The sequence below is a fragment of the Loxodonta africana genome, chromosome 3 (assembly GCF_030014295.1).
Source record: "Loxodonta africana isolate mLoxAfr1 chromosome 3, mLoxAfr1.hap2, whole genome shotgun sequence".
NCBI lineage: Eukaryota > Metazoa > Chordata > Mammalia > Proboscidea > Elephantidae > Loxodonta > Loxodonta africana.
Window position 1 is genome coordinate 7,293,625 of NC_087344.1, and position 20,839 is coordinate 7,314,463.

The following is a 20,839-nucleotide window of genomic DNA, read 5'->3' on the forward strand; positions in this document are numbered from 1 at the left end:
ACTGAGCAACAAGTTCAAGTAAATCCTCAAAATTTCCATTTTGTGGGGACCCAAACCCTTCATTTCTCCCTCAAAAAGATGGTCGGCATTCAGAGATCGTTACAATGACAGCAACAATGCGTTGCAAAAGGACTTTCCAATATTGACATTCTTTATCAATTTGTGTGTCCAGTTCATGAGTTAAGCCAAAACCATGTCTTTGGTTTAAATATGACAACATACAACCTCTGCGAATTGAACTGTTTTCATGTTCCTCAATCATATTAAGTTACACCAATCACTAAATGCATCCATAGTAAATTGAGAATTCAATGATTTCAGACTGAATAGTTTGCAAACAAAGCAATATACAGAGCTGACTGATGGAGAATACAGTAACCACTCCCTCTTATAATTTTTCAGCATTAGCTTTGTACCCTAGAAGTATATTCTGGCTACAGAATCCTGTTTGTTTGCCATCTAGAAATTATCAACATGAATTTTCAAGTGGTCCACTGTGATGCTGACATCACTTGACCCTCACTTGATTAGCAGGTGAGTGTTTAACCAGTGCACCACCAGGGATGGGGGTGGGAAGAGGTCTGGATTAATCCAATTACTGTCAAATGGTTTGGTGTTGAATGGTAGGGCTGTCTTCTCCCTTCTCATTCATATTCTTCTTCTTTCTGCCCCCATGGTCTCAGTTTCATAGTCCTTCCTCCTATTTCTTCCCTTTTTGTATTTCCTGGAAAGATATGTTGAAGTCCTAACTCCCAGCCCCTGTGAATGTGACTGTGTTTGGTAATAGGGTCTTTGAAGATGTTATCAGTTAACCTGAGGTCATATTGGAGTGGGATGGGTCCTAACCCCATCCAAGTGGTGTCTTATAAAGGAGGAGAGACACAGAAGTGAGAAGCCCACCTGAAGATAGATCCACAAACCAAGGAGGATTGTCAGCTGTCACCAGGAGCCAGGAGAGACGCATGGAACGGTTCCTCCCTCAGAGCCCTCTGGAGGAATCAACGGGGCTCCCAGCCTCCAGAACTGAACCAGTACCAGTTGCCATCGAGTCGACTACGACTCACGGCGACTCCATTTGTGAGTCAGAGTGGAACTGTGCCCTATAAGGTTTTTAAAGGCTGAGTTTTGGGGAGTCAACAACCAGGACTTTCATCCAAGGCACCTCCAAGTGGACTCAAACGGCCAACTTCTCCGTTAGTAGCCAAGTGCCTAACTATTCACACTGCCAGGAATTCTCTCCAGAATTGAGAGAAAATAAATTTCTGTTCTTATAAGCCACCCAGTTTGTGGTACTTTTTTACAAAAGGTCTAGGAAACACACACACACACACACACACACACACACACACACACAAGTTCTTAGCTGCAAGTAAAATTTATTAAGATAATACTGGAAGGAAGCATCAAGGCACTTGAACACGCTGGCCAGGCCCCTGCCTCCTTCTGCTGTAGAATATGTCTCAGCAGCTTCATTGTACCTTCCCCCTCCCCCCAGAGGCCCACTTCTCACACGGGAAGTCCAAGTCCCATTAGCTTAAGGCTGATACCTGGGGCCTTGATGCAGAAAAGGGAGAATATAAGAACCATACCCCTGATTTTTACAAAACAAAATTTGGGGGGACCTGGTATGTGGAAATCTCACCCTAATTGCTGACAGAGGGGGAGGCTCAGAACATGCTTCCTCTGAGCTCAGAGAGGGTGAGGGGAGATGAGTTGGGTGGGGTCTTAGTTTTGAGGACCTTAGTTTTCCACATTGGCAGCTGAGATGAGTGGTTAGAAAATCTGGTTCCCAAAAGGCCTGCTGGTGTCAGAATCGAGCGCTGTGGCTGCCCCCCCCAGGGAGGGACGGAGCCCCCAAGCCCCCTCCTCTCTCTACTTCTTCTCTTCTGGGGCTTTCTCAGTGATCCCAGGGGTGAAGGGTCCCACCAGCCACATGATGGGAGTGTTCTGGGCCACATACTCGACCATCTCATCAAGGGCTTCACGGGCCTTGGCCACTCGCTCACGACTTTGGGTCAGGACAGCACTGGACAGGTCCTGGAAGGAGTGGATGCCGGAGAAGGTGGCCTGGAGGTCCTCCACCTGGCGGCGGGCCTGATGGGCCTTGTCCTTGATGTTGGTGGGCAGGCCCTGGAGGCTGGATGCCAGTGAGGCACAGGTGGCCTGCAGTTGCTGGGCAGTGTCCCTGAACATGGTGAGCGTCTGGGACTCAACCTGCTGGGGAGGGAGAGTCAGGACCATCAGGTTTGGAGGCACTGGCCTGGAAGCCGAGGAAAAGCAAGCAGGGGTTCTGGAGCTGACCTTCAGGAAAGTCTTTCCAGAGCAAGGCGGTCTAACGTGGGGGTTAATAATACCAGCTCTTTCCCCATCCATTGGTGGTGGGATTGTAAAATGGTAGTACCACTGTGGGAAATGGTTTGGAGCTTCCTTAAAAAGTTAAACACAGGAGGCGGGCCCAAGATGGCGGACTAGGTAGATTACCTCAGATCCCTCTTGCAACAAAGACTTGGAAAAACAAGTGAATCGATCACATACATAACAATCTACGAACCCTGAACAACAAAAACGGATTTAGAGACAGAGAACGAACAAATACGGGGAAGCAGCGACTGTTTTCGGAGCCTGGAGCCAGCATCCCAGTCAGGTAACCTTGGCACCGGGCTTAGGTCTGGGCCCAGGGGAGCTGAACACAAAATCTTGGGACGGCACAAACAAGGGGTGCAGCCCTACCCACCTGAACTGACCCTGGGAGGGGGCCAAGCCGGTCCGTGCGGGCAACGTGGTGACACGGCTGGTGGGAGAAGTCCCCAGGAGGCAGTGACTGGTTTTGGAGCTGGGAGTGCAGCGTCCCAGCTGGGTAACCTTGGCGCCGGGCTTTTGACTGGGCGCTGTCACGGCCCAAGCACGGGGCGCAGCCCTACTCCCCTGAACTAATCCTGGAAGGGGCCCAGCTGGTCCGCGGAGGTGGCGCGGCGACGCGGCCGGCGGGACGAGAAGTCCCTGGGAGGCAGCAACTGATTTTGGAGCCGGGAGTGCAGCGTCCCAGCTGGGGAACCTTGACGCTGGGCTTTGGACTGGCAGCGGAGGATCTGACCGCGGCTTCAGCGGGCCAGACCCTCGGGGGCAATCTCCACACAGCCAGCACACATAGGTGACATGCCCCTCAGGAATCTCAGATAAAATAGTCATTCCAAGCAAGATAAGCAACTTTGGCTATATTCCAGGCTGCTACTCTCCTGTTTCTCTGAACCCTCCCCCACCCTTCCTAGGCGGCTTCATTAACATTGGAATTTCCTGAGCCAGAGGGAGAATGGCTCCGGCTCCGCCGAGGCTTTGCTTTTCCCTTTTTTTTTTTTTTTTGCTCTTTTCCTAACCCACTCTTCCGGCCTGAAAGAAGGAACCACAAAAAACCCAGGGACCAAAAATCCATCCCTAATTGGACTAAAAACACAGAACCAGCTACAACCAAGCATATATGATCCAAATCTCGGACTTTTATCCTTACAGGGAACAAGGTGGCGGTTATAATCCAAAGGCAGTTCTGATAGGGATCTGACTGCATTTTTTTTTTAGCGGATTTTCTGGAAAAACAAGTTTCCCAGGTCTGATATCTCTGCTTATTCAACAGAGCCCTAACTGACCCACAACAGGGAACTGAGGGCTGAAGCTCCCCCCAGACCACCTAGCCTCTTGCCTTAGGGGTCTAAGGAGGGTGACACCTACCAATCTGTAGAGGTACTTGCATTGGGGGCCTAAGGTACAGCTGCAGTGCCCTCCCACCAAGGTGCTATAGGAATAGAGACACACCTACCTCACTGACACTTGGGGGAAGCCTGTTAGCATCCTGCCCCCCCTGGAGGGTGAACCCCAGCTGCTAATAGAATCTGGTGCACACAACTATCAGCACTACTTCTCGAGGTGGATAGGTGTTAGGGTGCAGCACACACTTGATGACCCAAAATCAGATTCTACTCAAGAATAGTGAATAGACTCAGGCATATATATCTGGAAACAGCCCAAACCAGCTGGTAATAGGTCATAAGTAAGTCAAGGGCTACAACAAACAAGACAGCACAATCTAGTAGCCCATCCACGTATATTGAAAGAAAACAAAACAAGATAAGACTCAGTGAGCAATTATAGAATAAACCACTACTATATCTTTTTTTTTTTTATATCTTAGTGATGGCTCGGAGACAGCAGTCCATATCAAACCACATAAAGAAGCAGACCATGACTGGTTCTACGACCCCCCAAACAAAAGAATCAAAATCTTTCCCAAATGAAGATACAATCCTGGAATTATCAGATACAGAATATAAAAAACTAATTTACAGAATGCTTCAAGACATCAGGGATGACCTCAGAAACGAAATAAGGCAAACTGCAGAAAAAGCCAAGGAACACACTGATAAAACAGTTGAAGAACTCAAAAAGATTATTCAAGAACATAATGGAAAAATTAATAAGTTGCAAGAATCCATAGAGAGACAGCATGTAGAAATCCAAAAGATTAACAATAAAATTACAGAATTAGACAACGCAATAGGAAGTCAGAGGAGCAGACTCGAGCAATTAGAATGCAGACTGGGACATCTGGAGGACCAGGGGATTAACACCAACATAGCTGAAAAAAAAATTAGATAAAAGAATTAAAAAAAATGAAGAAACCCTAAGAATCATGTGGGACTCTATCAAGAAGGATAACTTGAGTGTGATTGGAGTCTCAGAACAGGGAGGGAGGACAGAAAACACAGAGAAAATAGTTGAAGAACTCCTGACAGAAGACTTCCCTGACATCATGAAAGATGAAAGGATATCTACCCAAGATGCTCATTGAACCCCATTTAAGACTGATCCAAAAAGAAAAACACCAAGACATATTATCATCAAACTTGCCAAAACCAAAAATAAAGAGAAATTTTAAAAGCAGCCAGGGAGAAAAGAAAGGTCTCCTTCAAGGGAGAATCAATAAGAATAAGTTCAGACTACTCAGCAGAAACCATGCAGGCAAGAAGGCAATGAGACGACGTATACAGAGCACTGAAGGAGAAAAACTGCCAGCCAAGGATCATATATCCAGCAAAACTCTCTCTGAAATATGAAGGAGAAATTAAGATATTTACAGATAGACACAAGCTTAGAGTATTTGCAAAAACCAAACAAAAGCTACAAGAAATAAAAAAAAAAAAAAAAAGGAAATTGTTTGGTCAGAAAACCAATAATATCAGATACCAGCACAACTCAAGGTCACAAAACAGAACATCCTGATATCAACTCAAATAGGGAAATCACAAAAGCAAATCAAGATTAATTAAAAAAAAATGCTCATAACAGGGAATTATTGAAGTCAATACGTAAAAGATCACAATAATCAAAAAGGGGGACTAAATACAGGTGGCATAGAACTGCCATATGGAGAGGGATACAAGGCGATATAGGACAATACAAGTTAGGTTTTAACTTAGAAAAATAGGGGTAAATAATAAGGTAACCACAAAGAGGTCTAACAATTCCATAACTCAAGATAAAAGCCAAGAAAAACGTAACGACTCAACAAACATAAAGTCAAACACTACGAAAATGAGGATCTCACAATTTACTAAGAAAAACGTCTCAGCACAAAAAAGTAAGTGGAAAAATGAAATTGTCAACAACACACATAAAAAGGCATCAAAATGACAGCACTAAACACATTCTTATCTATAATTACGCTGAATGTAAATGGACTAAGTGCACCAATACACAGACAGAGAGTCTCAGACTGGATAAAGAAACACGATCCGTCTATATGCTGCCTACAAGAGACACACCTTAGGCTTAGAGACACAAACTAAAACTCAAAGGATGGAAAAAAATATATCAAGCAAACAACAACCAAAAAAAGCAGGAGTAGCAATATTAATTTCTGACAAAATAGACTTTAGACTTAAATCCACCACAAAGGATAAAGAAGGACACTACATAATGATTAAAGGGACAATTGATCAGGAAGATATAACCATACTAAATATTTATGCACCCAGTGACAGGGCTGCAAGATACATAAATCAAATTTTAACAGAACTGAAAAGTGAGATAGACACCTCCACAATTATAGTACGAGACTTCAACACACCACTTTCGGAGAAGGACAGGACATCCAGTAAGAAGCTCAATAGAGACACGGAAGACCTAATTACAACAATCAACCAACTTGACCTCATTGACTTATACAGAACACTCCACCCAACTGCTGCAAAATACACTTTTTTTTCTAGTGCACATGGAACATTCTCTAGAATAGACCACATATTAGGTCATAAAACAAATCTTTGCAGAATCCAGAACTTCGAAATATTACAAAGCATCTTCTCAGACCACAATGCAATGAAGCTAGAAATCAATAACAGAAAAACTAGGGAAAAGAAATCAAATACTTGGAAACTGAACAATACTCTCCTGAAAAAAGACTGGGTTATAGAAGACATCAAGGAGGGAATAAGGAAATTCTTAGAAAGCAAAGAGAATGAAAATACTTCCTATCCAAACCTCTGGGACACAGCAAAAGCAGTGCTCAGAGGCCAATTTATATCGATAAATGCACACATACAAAAAGAAGAAAGAGCCCAAATCAGAGAACTCTCCCGACAACTTGAACAAATAGAAAGTGAGCAACAAAAGAACCCATCAGGCACCAGAAGAAAACAAATAATAAAAATTAGAGCTGAACTAAATGAATTAGAGAACAGAAAAACAATTGAAAGAATTAACAAAGCCAAAAGCTGGTTCTTTGAAAAAATTAACAAAATTGATAAACCATTGGCTAGACTGACTAAAGAAAAACAGGAAAGGAAACAAATAACCCACATAAGAAACGAGAAGGACCACATCACAACAGAGCCAAACGAAATTAAAAGAATCATTTCAGATTACTACGTAAAATTGTACTCTAGCAAATTTGAAAACCTAGAAGAAATGGATAAATTCTTGGAAAAATACTACCTACCTAAACTAACACATTCAGAAGTAGAACAACTAAATAGACCTATAACAAAAAAAGAGATTGAAACGGTAATCAAAAAACTTCCAACAAAAAAGTTCCTGGCCCAGACGGCTTCACTGCAGAGTTCTACCAAACCTTCAGAGAAGACTTTACACCACTACTACTGAAGGTATTTCAAAGCATAGAAAAAGACGGAATACTACCCAGCTCATTCTATGAAGCTACCGTCTCCCTGATACCAAAACCAGGTAAAGACATTACAAAAAAAGAAAATTTTAGACCTATATCCCTCATGAACATAGATGCAAAAATCCTCAACAAAATTCTAGCCAATAGAACCCAACAACACATCAAAAAAATAATTCACCCTGATCAAGTGGGATTTATACCAGGTATGCACGGCTGGTTTAATATCAGAAAAACCATTAATGTAATCCATCACATAAATAAAACAAAAGATAAAAACCACATGATCTTATCAATAGATGCAGAAAAGGCATTTGACAAAGTCCAACACCCATTTATGATAAAAACTCTGACCAAAATAGGAATTGAAGGAAAATTCCTCAACATAATAAAGGGCATCTATGCAAAGCCAACAGCCAATATCACTCCAAATGGAGAGAACCTGAAAGCATTTCCCTTGAGAACGGGAACCAGACAAGGATGCCCTTTATCACCACTCTTATTCAACATCGTACTTGAAGTCCTAGCCAGGGCAATTAGGCTAGACAAAGAAATAAAGGGTATCCAGATTGGCAAGGAGGAAGTAAAGCTATCACTATTTGCAGATGACATGATCGTATACATGGAAAACCCTAAGGAATCCTCCAGAAAACTACTGAAACTAATAGAAGAGTTTGGAAGAGTCTCAGGTTATAAAATAAACATACAAAAATCACCTGGATTCCTCTACATCAACAAAAAGAACACCGAAGAGGAAATAACCAAATCAATACCATTCACAGTAGCCCCCAAGAAGATAAAATACTTAGGAATATATCTTACCAAGGATGTAAAAGACCTATACAAAGAAAACTATAAAACTCTGCTACAAGAAATTCAAAAGGACATACTTAAGTGGAAAAACATACCCTGCTCATGGATAGGAAGACTTAACATAGTAAAAATGTCTATCCTACCAAAAGCCATCTATACATATAACGCACTTCCAATCCAAATACCAATGTCATATTTTAAGGGGATAGAGAAACAAATCACCAACTTCATATGGAAGGGAAAGAACCCCCGGATAAGCAAAGCATTACTGAAAAAGAAGAAGAAAGTGGGAGGCCTCACTCTACCTGATTTCAGAACCTATTATACAGCCACAGTAGTCAAAACAGCCTGGTACTGGTACAACAACAGGCACATAGACCAATGGAACAGAATTGAGAACCCAGATATAAATCCACCCACATATGAGCAGCTGATATTTGACAAAGGACCAGTGTCAGTCAAGTGGGGAAATGATAGTCTTTTTAACAAATGGTGCTGGCATAACTGGATATCCATTTCCAAAAGAATGAAACAGGACCCATACCTCACACCATGCACAAAAACTAACTCCAAGTGGATCAAAGACCTAAACAGAAAGACTAAAACAATAAAGATCATGGAAGAAAAAATAGGGACAACCCTAGGAGCCCTAATAAAGGGCATAAACAGAATACAAAACATTACCAAAAATGACGAAGAGAAACCAGATAACTGGGAGCTCCTAAAAATCAAACACCTATGCTCATCTAAAGACTTCACCAAAAGAGTAAAAAGACCACCTACAGACTGGGAAAGAATTTTCAGCTATGACATCTCAGACCAGCGCCTGATCTCTAAAATCTACATGATTCTGTCAAAACTCAACCACAAAAAGACAAACAACCCAATCAAGAAGTGGGCAAAGGATATGAACAGACGTTTCACTAAAGAAGATATTCAGGCAGCTAACAGACACATGAGAAAATGCTCTCGATCATTAGCCATTAGAGATATGCAAATTAAAACTATGATGAGATTCCATCTCACACCAACTAGACTGGCATTAATCCAAAAAACACAAAATAATAAATGTTGGAGAGGCTGCGGAGAGATTGGAACTCTCATACACTGCTGGTGGGATTGTAAAATGGGACAACCACTTTGGAAATCCATCTGACGTTATCTTAAACAGTTAGAAATAGAACTACCATACAACCCAGAAATCCCACTCCTTGGAATATAGCCTAGAGATACAAGAGCCTTCACACAAACAGATATATGCACACCCATGTTTATTGCAGCTCTGTTTACAATAGCAAAAAGCTGGAAGCAACCAAGATGTCCATCAACGGATGAATGGGTAAATAAATTGTGGTATATTCACACAATGGAATACTACGCATCGATAAAGAACAGTGACGAATCTCTGAAACATTTCATAACATGGAGGAACCTGGAAGGCATTATGCTGAGCGAAATGAGTCAGAGGCAAAAGGACAGGTATTGTATAAGACCACTATTATAAGATCTTGAGAAATAGAAAAAACGGAGAAGAACACATACTTTTGTGGTTACAAAGGGGGGAGGGAGGGAGGGAGGGAGAGGGCTTTTTATTGATCAATCTGTAGATAAGAACTGCTTTGGGTGAAGGGAAAGACAACACTCAATACAAGGAAGGTCAGTCTAATTGGACTGGACTAAAAGCAAAGAGGTTTCCGGGATAAAATGAAAGCTTCAAAGGTCAGCCGAGCAGGGGCTGGGGTCTGGGGAACATGGTCTGAGGGGACTTCTAAGTCAATGGGCAAAACAATTCTATTATGAAAACATGCTGCATCCCACTTTGAAATGTGGCGTCTGGGGTCCTAAATGCCAACAAGCGGCCATCTAAGATACATCAATTGGTCTCAACCCACCTGGAGCAAAGGCAAAGGAAGAACACCAAGGTCACACAACAACTAAGAACCCAAGAGACAGAAAGGGCCACATGAACCAGAGACCTACATTATCCTGAGACCAGAAGAACTAGTTGGTGCCCGGCCACAATCGATGTCTGCCCTGTCAGGGAGCACAACAGACAACTCCTGAGGGAGCAGGAGACCAATGGGATACAGACCCCAAATTCTCATAAAAAGACCAGACTTAATGGTATGACTGCGACTAGAGGAATCCCAGAGACAATGCTCCCCAGAACTTCTGATGGCACAGGACAGGAACCATCCCCGAAGACAAATCATCAGGCATGAAAAGGACTGGTCTGTGGGGAGGAGAGAGATGCTGATGAAGAGTGAGCTAATTAAATCAGGTGGACACTGGAGAGTGTGTTGGCAACTCTTGACTGGAGGGGGGATGGGAAGATAGAGAGAGAGGGAAGATGGCAAATTGGCGTGAAACGAGAGACTGAAAGGGCTGACTCAACAGGGGGAGAGCAAGTGGGAGAAGGGAGTAAGATGTATGTAAACTTCCATGTGAAAGACTGATTGGAATGGTAAACGTTCACTTGAAGCTTAATAAAAATTAATTAAAAAAAAAAAAAAAAAACACTGGCAGTTCAAATCCACCTAGCGGCTCCTTGGGAGAAAGACCTGGCAATCTGTTCCCATAAAGATTACAGCCTAGGAAATCTTATAGAGTAGTTCTACTCGGTCACATGGAGTCCTTATGAGTTGAAATCAATTTGATGGCACCCAACAACAACAGAGGTGGAGGAGAAGGAAGAACAAGGAGTGACAGTTAAAGGCCTAACCAAGGGGTTTCTTTTTGGCATGAGAAAAATGTTCAACACTGATTGAGGTGGTGGTCACATAATCCTGTGAATCTACTAAAAACCAATGAATCGTATACTTTAAATGGGTAAATTGTATGGTGTGTGAATTATGTCTCAATAAAGCTGTTATTTGGAAACTCTGGTGGCATAGTGGTTAAGTGCTACAGCTGGTAACCAAAAGGTCAACAGTTTGACTCCACCAGGCGCTCCTTGGAAACTCTATGGGGCAGTTCTACTTTGTCCTATAGGGTCACTATGACTCTGAATTGACGCTGCAGTAACAGATACAGGTAAAGCTGTTATTTAAAAAGGAAGGAAGGAAGGAAGGGAGGGAGGGAAGGGAAGAAAGGGGAAAGAAGGAAGGAAGGGAAGGAAGAAAAGAAGCACTAGCCAGGTGGAGAAAGTTGGGAAGAACTTTCTAGGTGGAAGTAGTAAGCTGTTGGGCAAGAACGCAGTTGAGATCAGGGCTTTCAAAATTCCCCTGGAGAGAGATAAGAGGGGGCTGGGAGGTAAGACTTTGCCCAGAGTTCTATCAGCTGAGGGCTTTGGACTTGAACCTGTTGAGTGGCAGGGAGGTGTTGACATAGGTGAGTTCAGATCTGCTTTGCTTATTTGAAAGGTTCTTCCTGCTGCTGTCCTCCGCGGGTGGGGGCATTGGAGACAGGTGGCTCAGGTCTGCACACTGAACAGTTTTGTATTTATAAAGATATCACATTATTTTTTAAACATCGCTTTTGTAGCCCTTACTATGTGCTTTGCATATCAATTCAGTTAATCTTTTAAAAACAGAGATATATTTGACGTACCTTCAGTTCACCTTTTTAGTGTATAATTCAGTGTGTTTTAGTAAATTCACAAGGTTATGCAACCATCACCACTATCTAATTCCGGAACAGTTTCAGCATTCCCAAAAGAAGCCTTGGATCCATTAGCAGTCTCCCTCCACCCCTCCATTCTTCCCTCTCTGCCTCCAATCCCTAGGCAACTACTAATCAACTTCCTGCTTTGATGAGTTTGTCTGTTCTAGATAAAATATAAATGGAATCACACAATATTTGTCCTTTTTGTGATTGGCACTTTGACTCAGCATAATGTTTCCAAGCTCCAGCCACATTGTAGCATGTATCGGGGCTCTTTCTGGCTGAATAATATTCCATTGTATAGATGGACTACATTTTGTTTATCCACTTGTCCATTGATGGACATTCGGGTTGTTTCTGCTTTCTGGCTATTGTGAATAGTGCTGCTATGAACATGTGTACACACATTTAACTTGTGTAATCTTAATCACCCTACAGCAGAGGAAACCAAGGACCTGAGAGGTTAAGCTGAGAATCTATGGTGTTAGCATGGACTTGACCTTAAGGGAGTATCATCCAAAATGAGGAATAAGATGTTGATTTAATGAAAGGCTGAGTGGCAGTATAGGTGGAAAAAGCTGTCAAACCAGGACATGAGAGGCTGATGCTTGGGACAGACTGGAAGCAGAAAGAGAAGGTTCATTAGAAGTCATTCAAAAGAAAAGGTGAGTCCAAAGGACTAATGGACCACAACTACCAAAGCCTCCACCAGGCTGAGTCCAGTACAACTAGATGGTGCCCAGCTACCACCACTGACTGCTCTGATGGGGACCACAATACAGGGTCCCAGACAGAGCTGGAGAGCTGGAGAAAAATGCAGAACAAAATTTTACCTCAAAAAAAAAAAAAAAAAAAGACCAGACTTACTAGACTGACAGAGACTGGAGAAGCCCCGAGAGTATGGTCCCTGGACACCCTTATAGCACAGTAATGAAGTCACTCCTGAGGTTTGCCCACCAGCCAAAGATGAGACGGGCCCATAAAACAAAATGAGACCAAATGGGCATACCAATCCCCGGGGCAAGGACGAGAAGGCAGGAGACAGTAAAGCCAGTAAATGGGGAACCCAAGGTCAAGAAGGAGAGAGTGTTGATATGTCATGGTGTTGACAACCAATGTCATAAAACAGTATGCATATTAATTGTTTAATAAGAAGCCAGTTTTCTGTGTAAACTTTCATCTAAAGTACAATAAAAAAGAAGAAGAAGAAGAAGTTGTTTCAAAAACCCAGGTGGGTGAGCACAGAGGCTTTGATGGAACGCTGGCACAGGAAAGAATTCGAGATTCAAGATAAAGGAGATGTGGCTTGGAATTTAGCAAATTGAGACATGTAAAAATTTGCCTCAAGGAGCCTGGGTGAGCCCCTGAAACCTGTCCTGAGATCATCTTTAAACCTTAAACCACAAATATCCCTTGAAGTCTTCAAACCAAACATTAATTTTTCTTAACCAGTAAAGAATGTCTCCCTTGAGCATCGTGGTCTTTTATGATCTGTTTATATGGAATTGTTATGGATGGAATTGTGCCCCCCCAAAATGTGTGTCCACTTGGCTAAGCCATGATTCCCAGTATTGTGTGAGTGTCCACCATTTTGCCATCTGATGTGATTTTCCTATGTGCTGTAAATCCTACCTCTAGGATGTTAATGAGGCAGGATTAGAGCCAATTTTGTTAATTAGGCAGGACTCAATCTACAGGATTAGGTTGTGTACTGAGCCAATTTCTTCTGAGATACAAGAGAATCCAGCAGAGACAGGGAGGACCTCCTACCATCAAGAATGAAGAGTCAGGAGCAGAGGATGTCCTTTGGACCCAGGGTCCCTGTGCAGAGAAGCCCCTAGACCAGGGGAAGACTGATGACAAGGATCTTCCCCCAGAATGGACAGAGACAGAAAGCCTTCCCCTGGAGCTGGCACCCTGAATTCAGACTTCTAGCCTCCTAGACTGTGAGAGAATGAATTTCTCTTTGTTAAAGCCATCCACTTGTGATATTTCTGTTCTAGCAGTACTAGATAATTAAGACAGAGATCAAGCTGACAATAACAACTTCAAAAATTGGATAGGAAGCTTAGGGGACAGCCAGTTTATGTTCATGGGGGTGGGAGAGAAATTCGGAAAAAGAAGGTGAGAATGGTTACACAACTTGAAGAATGTGATTAATATTGCTGAACACTATGTGCAGAAATTGCTGAATTGGTGTACGTACTGCTGTGTATAGTCTCAACAACAACAACAACAAAATAAATCACAAGAAAGAAAGAGAAAGAGGTGGGGCCAAGATGGCTGACTAGGTAGATGCTACCTCGGATCCCTCTTGCAACAAAGACTCGGAAAAACAGTGAATCAATCACATACCTGACAATCTACGAACCCTGACCACCAAACACAGATCTAAAGAGTTGATCTGAGTGATAGGTGAGCAAAAAGCTGCGCCCTGAACCAGCGACCGCTTCTAGATCCCGCGACCCACCCCACGGCCTTGAGCCCTCGCGGTTCCCTGGTACCGAGTGGTGGTGCTGACTGCGGCTTGCTGAGGCAGGGCAGGCACGGGACACAGCCCTAACCTCTAGCCCCCAGGGTAACCTCTGTAGAGTGAGCCAGCGCAAGCAGGCTGCACACTAACGGGGCTAATGAGAGAACGAACAAGCAACCATGGGGAAGCAGCGACTGCTTTCAGTGCCTGGAGCCAGCGTCCTAGTCAGAAAACCTTGGCGCTGGGCTTTGGACTGGGCGCAGGGGGGCTGAGCATGGCATCCTGAGACGGCGCAAACATGGGACGTAGCCCTAGCCCCCTGAAGTGACCTCGGGGGAAGCCCCGCCAGTGAACGCAGGTAGTGCAGCGACGCGGCTGACAGTAGGAGAAGTCACAGGGAGGCAACGACTGGTTTTGGAGCCTGGAGTGCAGCGTCCCAGCTGGGGAACCGTGGCGCTGGGCTTTGGACTGGGAGCGGAGGAACTGACCACGGCTTCTGAGACAGCACAAGCAAAGGACGTGGGCCTGACCCCCAGGCGCAATCCTGACCCAGCCAGCACACACAGGCTACATGCCCCCAGGAATCTCAGAAAAAACAGTCCTCACCAAGTAAGATAAGTAACTTTGTCTATATTCTCGGGTGCTACTCTCTCCTATCTATCTGATCCCACCCCTCCCCTTCCCAGGTGGCTTCATTAACATTGGAATTTCCTGGGCCAGAGAGTGAAGTGCTCTGCGGGTTTTTTGTTTGTTTGTTTGTTTTGTCTTTTCCTAACCCATTCTTCTGGCCTGAGAGAAGCAGCTACAAAAAACCCAGGGACCAAGAATCCTTCCCTGACTTCCCGAAATTGGACTAAAAATACAGAACCAGCTCCAGCCAAGCATATGAGATCCACAGTCTTGGGCTTTCATCCCTACAGGGAACAAGGTGGCTATTATAATGCAAAGGCAATTCTGATAGTGATCTGACTGTAATTGTTTTAGCGGATTACTGGAAAGACAAGTTTCCCAGGTCTGACATTTCTACCTGGTAAACTGAGCCTTCACTGACCCACAAGGGGGAACTGAGGGCTGAAGCTCCACCCAAACCACCTAACCTCCTGCCATAGGGGTCTGAGGATAGTGACATCTACCAATCTGTAGAGATACATGCATTGGGTGCCTAAGGTACAGCTGCAGAGCCCACCCACCAAAGTGCTTTAGGAATAGAGACACACCTACCTCACTGGCACTTGGGGGAAGCCTGTCAGCATCCTGCCCCCCCTGGAATGTGACCCCCTGCTGCTACTAGAATCTGGTGCACACAACTATCACCACTACTCCTCTAAGTGAATAGGTAACAGTCTATCCCACACATTTGGTGACCCAAAATCAGATTCTACTCAAGAATAGTGAATGGACTCTTAGGCTTATATTTCTGGTAACGTCCCAAACCAGCTGGTAAGAGGGCATAAGTGATTCAAAGCCTACAACAATCAAGACAGTGCAATCTAGTAGCCCATCTACATATACTGAAAGAAAACAAAACAAGATAAGACTCAGTGAGCAGATATAAAATAAATCATTACAATATCTTATAGATGGCTCGGAGACAGCAGTCGATATCAAACCGCATAAAGAAGCAGACCATGATTGCTTCTACAACTCCCCAAATTAAAGAATCAAAATCTTTCCCAAATGAAGATAAAATCCTGGAATTGCCAGATGCAGAATATAAAAAAATAATTTACAGAATGCTTCAAGACATCAGGGATGACCTCAAAAATGAAATAAGGCAATCTACAGAAAAAGCCAAGGAACGCACTGATAAAGCAATTGAAGAAATCAAAAAGATTATTCAAAAACATAGTGGAAAAATTAAGAAGCTACAAGAATCCATAGACAGACAGCATTCAGAAATCCAAAAGATTAACAGTAAAATTACAGAATTAGACAACTCAATAGGAAGTCAGAGGAGCAGAATCGAGGCATTGGAATGCAGAGTAGGGGAGGTGGAGGATAAAGCAATTGACACCAACAGAGTTGAAGAAAAATCACATAAAAGAAAAGAAGAAGAAGAAACCCTAAGAATCACGTGGGACTCTATCAAGAAGAATAACTTCCGTATGATTGGAGTTCCAGAATAAGGAGGGATAACGGAAAATACAGAGAGAATAGTTGAAGATCTGTCAGCAGAAAACTTTCCTGAAAGCAGGAAAGATGAAAGGATATCTATCCAAGATGCTCATCAAACCCCATATAAGATTGATCCAAAAAGAAAATCACCAAGACATATTATCATCAAACTAGCCAAAACCAAACATAGAGAGAAAATTTTAAAAGCAGCCAGGAATAAAAGAAAGGTCTCCTACAAAGAAGAATCAATAAGAATAAGTTCAGACTACTCAGCAGAAACCATGCAGTCAAGAAGGCAATGGGATGACGTATAGAGAGCACTGAAGGAGAAAAACTGCCAGCCAAGGATCATTTATCCAGCAAAACTCTCTCTCAAAGATGAAGGTGAAATTAAAACATTTACAGATAAACACAAGCTTAGAGAATTTGCAAAAACCAAACCAAAGCTACAAGAAATACTAAAGGAAATTGGTCAGAAAATCAATAACATCAGATAACACAACACAAGGTCACAGAACAGAACATCCTGATATCAACTCAAATAGGGAAATCACAAAAACAAATTAAGATTAATTTTAAAAAGAAAATAATGCTCAAAACGGGGAATCATTGAGGTCATTATGTAAAAGATCACAATAATCAAAAAGAGGGACTAAATACAGGAGGCATAGAACTGCTATATGGAGAGGAAAACAAGGCAATATAGGACAATACAAGTTAGGTTTTTACTTAGGAAAATAGGGTTAAATATTAAGGTAACCACAAAGAGGTCTAACAATTCCATAACTCAAAATAAAAACCAAGAAAAACATAACGACTCAGCAAACATAAATTAGACTGCTATGAAAATGAGGAACACACGATTTACAAAGAAAAATGTCTCAGCACAAAAAAGTAAGTGGAAAAATGAAATTGTCAACAACACACATAAAAAGCCATTAAAATGACAGCACTAAACACATTCTTATCTATAATTACACTGAATGTAAATGGACTAAATGCACCAATAAAGAGACAGAGAGTCTCAGACTGGATAAAGAAACACGAGCTGTCTATATGCTACCTACAAGAGACACGCCTTAGACTTAGAGACACAAACAAACTAAAACTCAAAGGATGGAAAAAAATATATCAAGCAAACAACAACCAAAAAAAGCAGGAGTAGCAATATTAGTTTCTGACAAAATAGACTTTAGACTTAAATCCACCACAAAGGATGAAAAAGGACACTACATAATGATTAAAGGGACAATTGACCAGGAAGACATAACCATATTCAATATTTATGCACCCAGTGACAGGGCTGCAAGATACATATAACAAACTTTAACAGAACTGAAAAGTGAGATGGACACCTCCACAATTATAGCAGGAGACTTCAACACACCACTCTAGGAGAAGGACAGGACTTCCAGTAAGAAGCTCAACAGAGACACGGAAGACCTAATTACAACAATCAACCAACTTGACCTCATTGACTTATACAGAACACTCCACCCAACTGCTGCAAAGTATACTTTTTTTTTCTAGTGCACATGGAACATTCTCTAGACTAGATCACATATTAGGTCATAAAACAAACCTTTGCAGAATCCAAAACATCAAAATAGTACAAAGCATCTTCTCAGACCACAAGGCCATAAAAGTGGAAATCAATAACAGAAAAATCAGGGAAAAGAAATCAAACACTTGGAAACTGAACAATACCCTGCTCAAAAAAGACTGGGTTATAGAAGACATTAAGGAGGGAATAAGGAAATTCATAGAATGCAACGAGAATGAAAACACTTCCTATCAAAATCTCTGGGACACAGCAAAAGCAGTGCTCAGAGGTCAATTTATATCGATAAATGCACACATACAAAAAGAAGAAAGAGCCAAAATCAGAGAACTGTCCCTACAACTTGAACAAATAGAAAGCGAGCAACAAAAGAATCCATCAGGCACCAGAAGAAAACAAATAATAAAAATTAGAGCTGAACTAAATGAAATAGAGAACAGAAAAACAATTGAAAGAACTAGCAAAGCCAAAAGCTGGTTCTTTGAAAAAATTAACAAAATTGATAAAACATTGGCCAGACTGACTAAAGAAATACAGGAAAGGAAACAAATAACCCAAATAAGAGACGAGATGGGCCATATCACAACAGACCCAACTGAAATTAAAAGAATCATATCAGATTATTACGAAAAATTGTACTCTAACAAATTTGCAAACCTAGAAGAAATGGATGAATTCCTAGAAAAACACTACCTACCTCAACTAACACAATCAGAAGTAGAACAACTAAATAGACCCATAACAAAATAAGAGATTGATAAAGTAATAAAAAAACTCCCAACAAAAAAAGCCCTGGCCCGGAAGGCTTCACTGCAGAGTTCTACCAAACTTTCAGAGAAGAGTTAACACCACTACTACTAAAGGTATTTCAAAGCATAGAAAATGATGGAATACTACCTAACTCATTCTATGAAGCCCCATTTCCCTGATACCAAAACCAGGTAAAGACACAACAAGAAAAGAAAATTACAGACCTATATCCCTCATGAACATAGATGCAAAAATCCTCAACAAAATTCTAGCCAATAGAATTCAACAACATATCAAAAAAATAATCCACCACGACCAAGTGGGATTTATACCAGGTATGCAAGGCTGGTTTAATATCAGAAAAACCATTAATGTAATCCACTATATAAATAAAACAAAAGACAAAAACCACATGATCTTATCAATTGATGCAGAAAAGGCATTTGACAAAGTCCAACACCCATTCATGATAAAAACTCTCAGCAAAATAGGAATTGAAGGAAAATTCCTCAGCATAATAAAGGGCATCTATACAAAGCCAACAGCCAACATCACTCTAAATGGAGAGAGCCTGAAAGCATTTCCCTTGAGAACGGGAACCAGACAAGGATGCCCTTTATCACCGCTCTTATTCAACATTGTGCTAGAGGTCCTAGCCAGAGCAATTAGGCTAGACAAAGAAATAAAGGGCATCCAGATTGCCAAGGAAGAAGTAAAATTATCTCTATTTGTAGATGACATGATCTTATACACAGAAAACCCTAAGGAATCCTCCAGAAAACTACTGAAACTAGTAGAAGAGTTCGGCAGAGTCTCAGGCTACAAGATAAACGTACAAAAATCACTTGGATTCCTCTACATCAACAAAAAGAACATCGAAGAGGAAATCACCAAATCAATACCATTCACAGTAGCCCCCAAGAAGATAAAATACTTAGGAATAAATCTTACCAAAGACGTAAAAGACCTATACTAGGAAAACTACAAAGTACTAGTGCAAGAAACTAAAAAGGACCTCCTTCAGTGGAAAAACATAACTTGCTCATGGATAGGAAGACTTAACATAGGAAAAATGTCTATTCTACCAAAAGCCATCTACACATACAATGCACTTCCGATCCAAATTCCAATGACATTTTTTAAAGTCATGGAGAAACAAATCACCAACTTCATATGAAAGGGAAAGAAGCCCCGGATAAGTAAAGCATTACTGAAAAAGAAGAAGAAAGGGGGAGGCCTCACTCTACCTGATCTCAGAACCTATTATACAGCCACAGTAGTCAAAACAGCCTGGTACTGGTACAACAACAGGCACATAGACCAATGGAACAGAATTGAGAACCCAGATATAAATCCATCCACATATGAGCAGCTGATATTTGACAATGGCCCAGTGTCAGTTAATTGGGGAAAAGATAGTCTTTTTAACAAATGGTGCTGGCATAACTGGATATCCATTTGCAAAAAAATGAAACAGGACCCATACCTCACACCATGCACAAAAACTAACTCCAAGTGGATCAAAGACCTAAACATAAAGACTAAAACAATAAAGATCATGGAAGAAAAAATAGGGACAACGTTAGGAGCCCTAAAACAAGGCATAAACAGAATACAAAAAATTACCAAAAATGACAAAGAGAAACCAGATAACTGGGAGCTCCTAAAAATTAAACACCTATGCTCATCTAAAGACTTCACCAAAAGAGTAAAAAGACTGCCTACAGACTGGGAAAGAATTTTCAGGTATGACATCTCCGACCAGAGCCTGATCTCCGAAATCTGTATGATTCTGTTAAAACTCAACCACAAAAAGACAAACAACCCAATCAAGAAGTGGGCAAAGGATATGAACACGCACTTCACTAAAGAAGATATTCAGGCAGCTAACAGACACATGAGAAAATGCTCTTGATCATTGAGAAATGCAAATTAAAACTACGATGAGGTTTCATCTCACTCCAACAAGGCTGGCATTAATCCAAAAAACACAAAATAATAAATGTTGGAGGGGCTGTGGAGAGATTGGAACTCTTATACACTGCTGGTGGGAATGTAAAACCGTACATCCACTTTGGAAATCTATCTGGCATTTTCTTAAAAAGTTAGAAATAGAACTACCATACAACCCAGAAATCCCACTCCTTGGAATATACCCTAGAGAAATAAGAGCCTTTACATGAACAGATATATGCACACCCATGTTTATTGCAGCACTGTTTACAATAGCAAAAAGCTGGAAGCAACCAAGGTGTCCATCAACAGATGAATGGTTAAATAAATTATGGTATATTCACACAGTGGAATACTACGCATCGATAAAGAACAGTGACGAATCTGTGAAACATTTCAT

The 20,839-nt window shown here is 41.7% G+C and overlaps 1 protein-coding gene across 4 annotated transcripts in view; it reads right to left on the reverse strand.

Moving 5' to 3' along the window:
* Positions 1-1,356: 1,356 nt before the first annotated feature.
* PLIN3 (perilipin 3) overlaps positions 1,357-20,839 on the reverse strand; it is a 39,485-nt gene continuing 20,002 nt past the window's right edge. For 3 of the 4 annotated variants that reach the window (XM_010601042.3, XM_023540704.2, XM_064280334.1), the window contains one exon: positions 1,357-2,217. In XM_010601042.3, coding sequence (XP_010599344.1) covers positions 1,873-2,217 — 345 coding nt within the window. In that variant the 3' untranslated portion in view covers positions 1,357-1,872. The remainder of the gene's footprint in view (positions 2,218-20,839) is intronic. The other variant, XM_023540705.2, reaches the window with a different exon arrangement.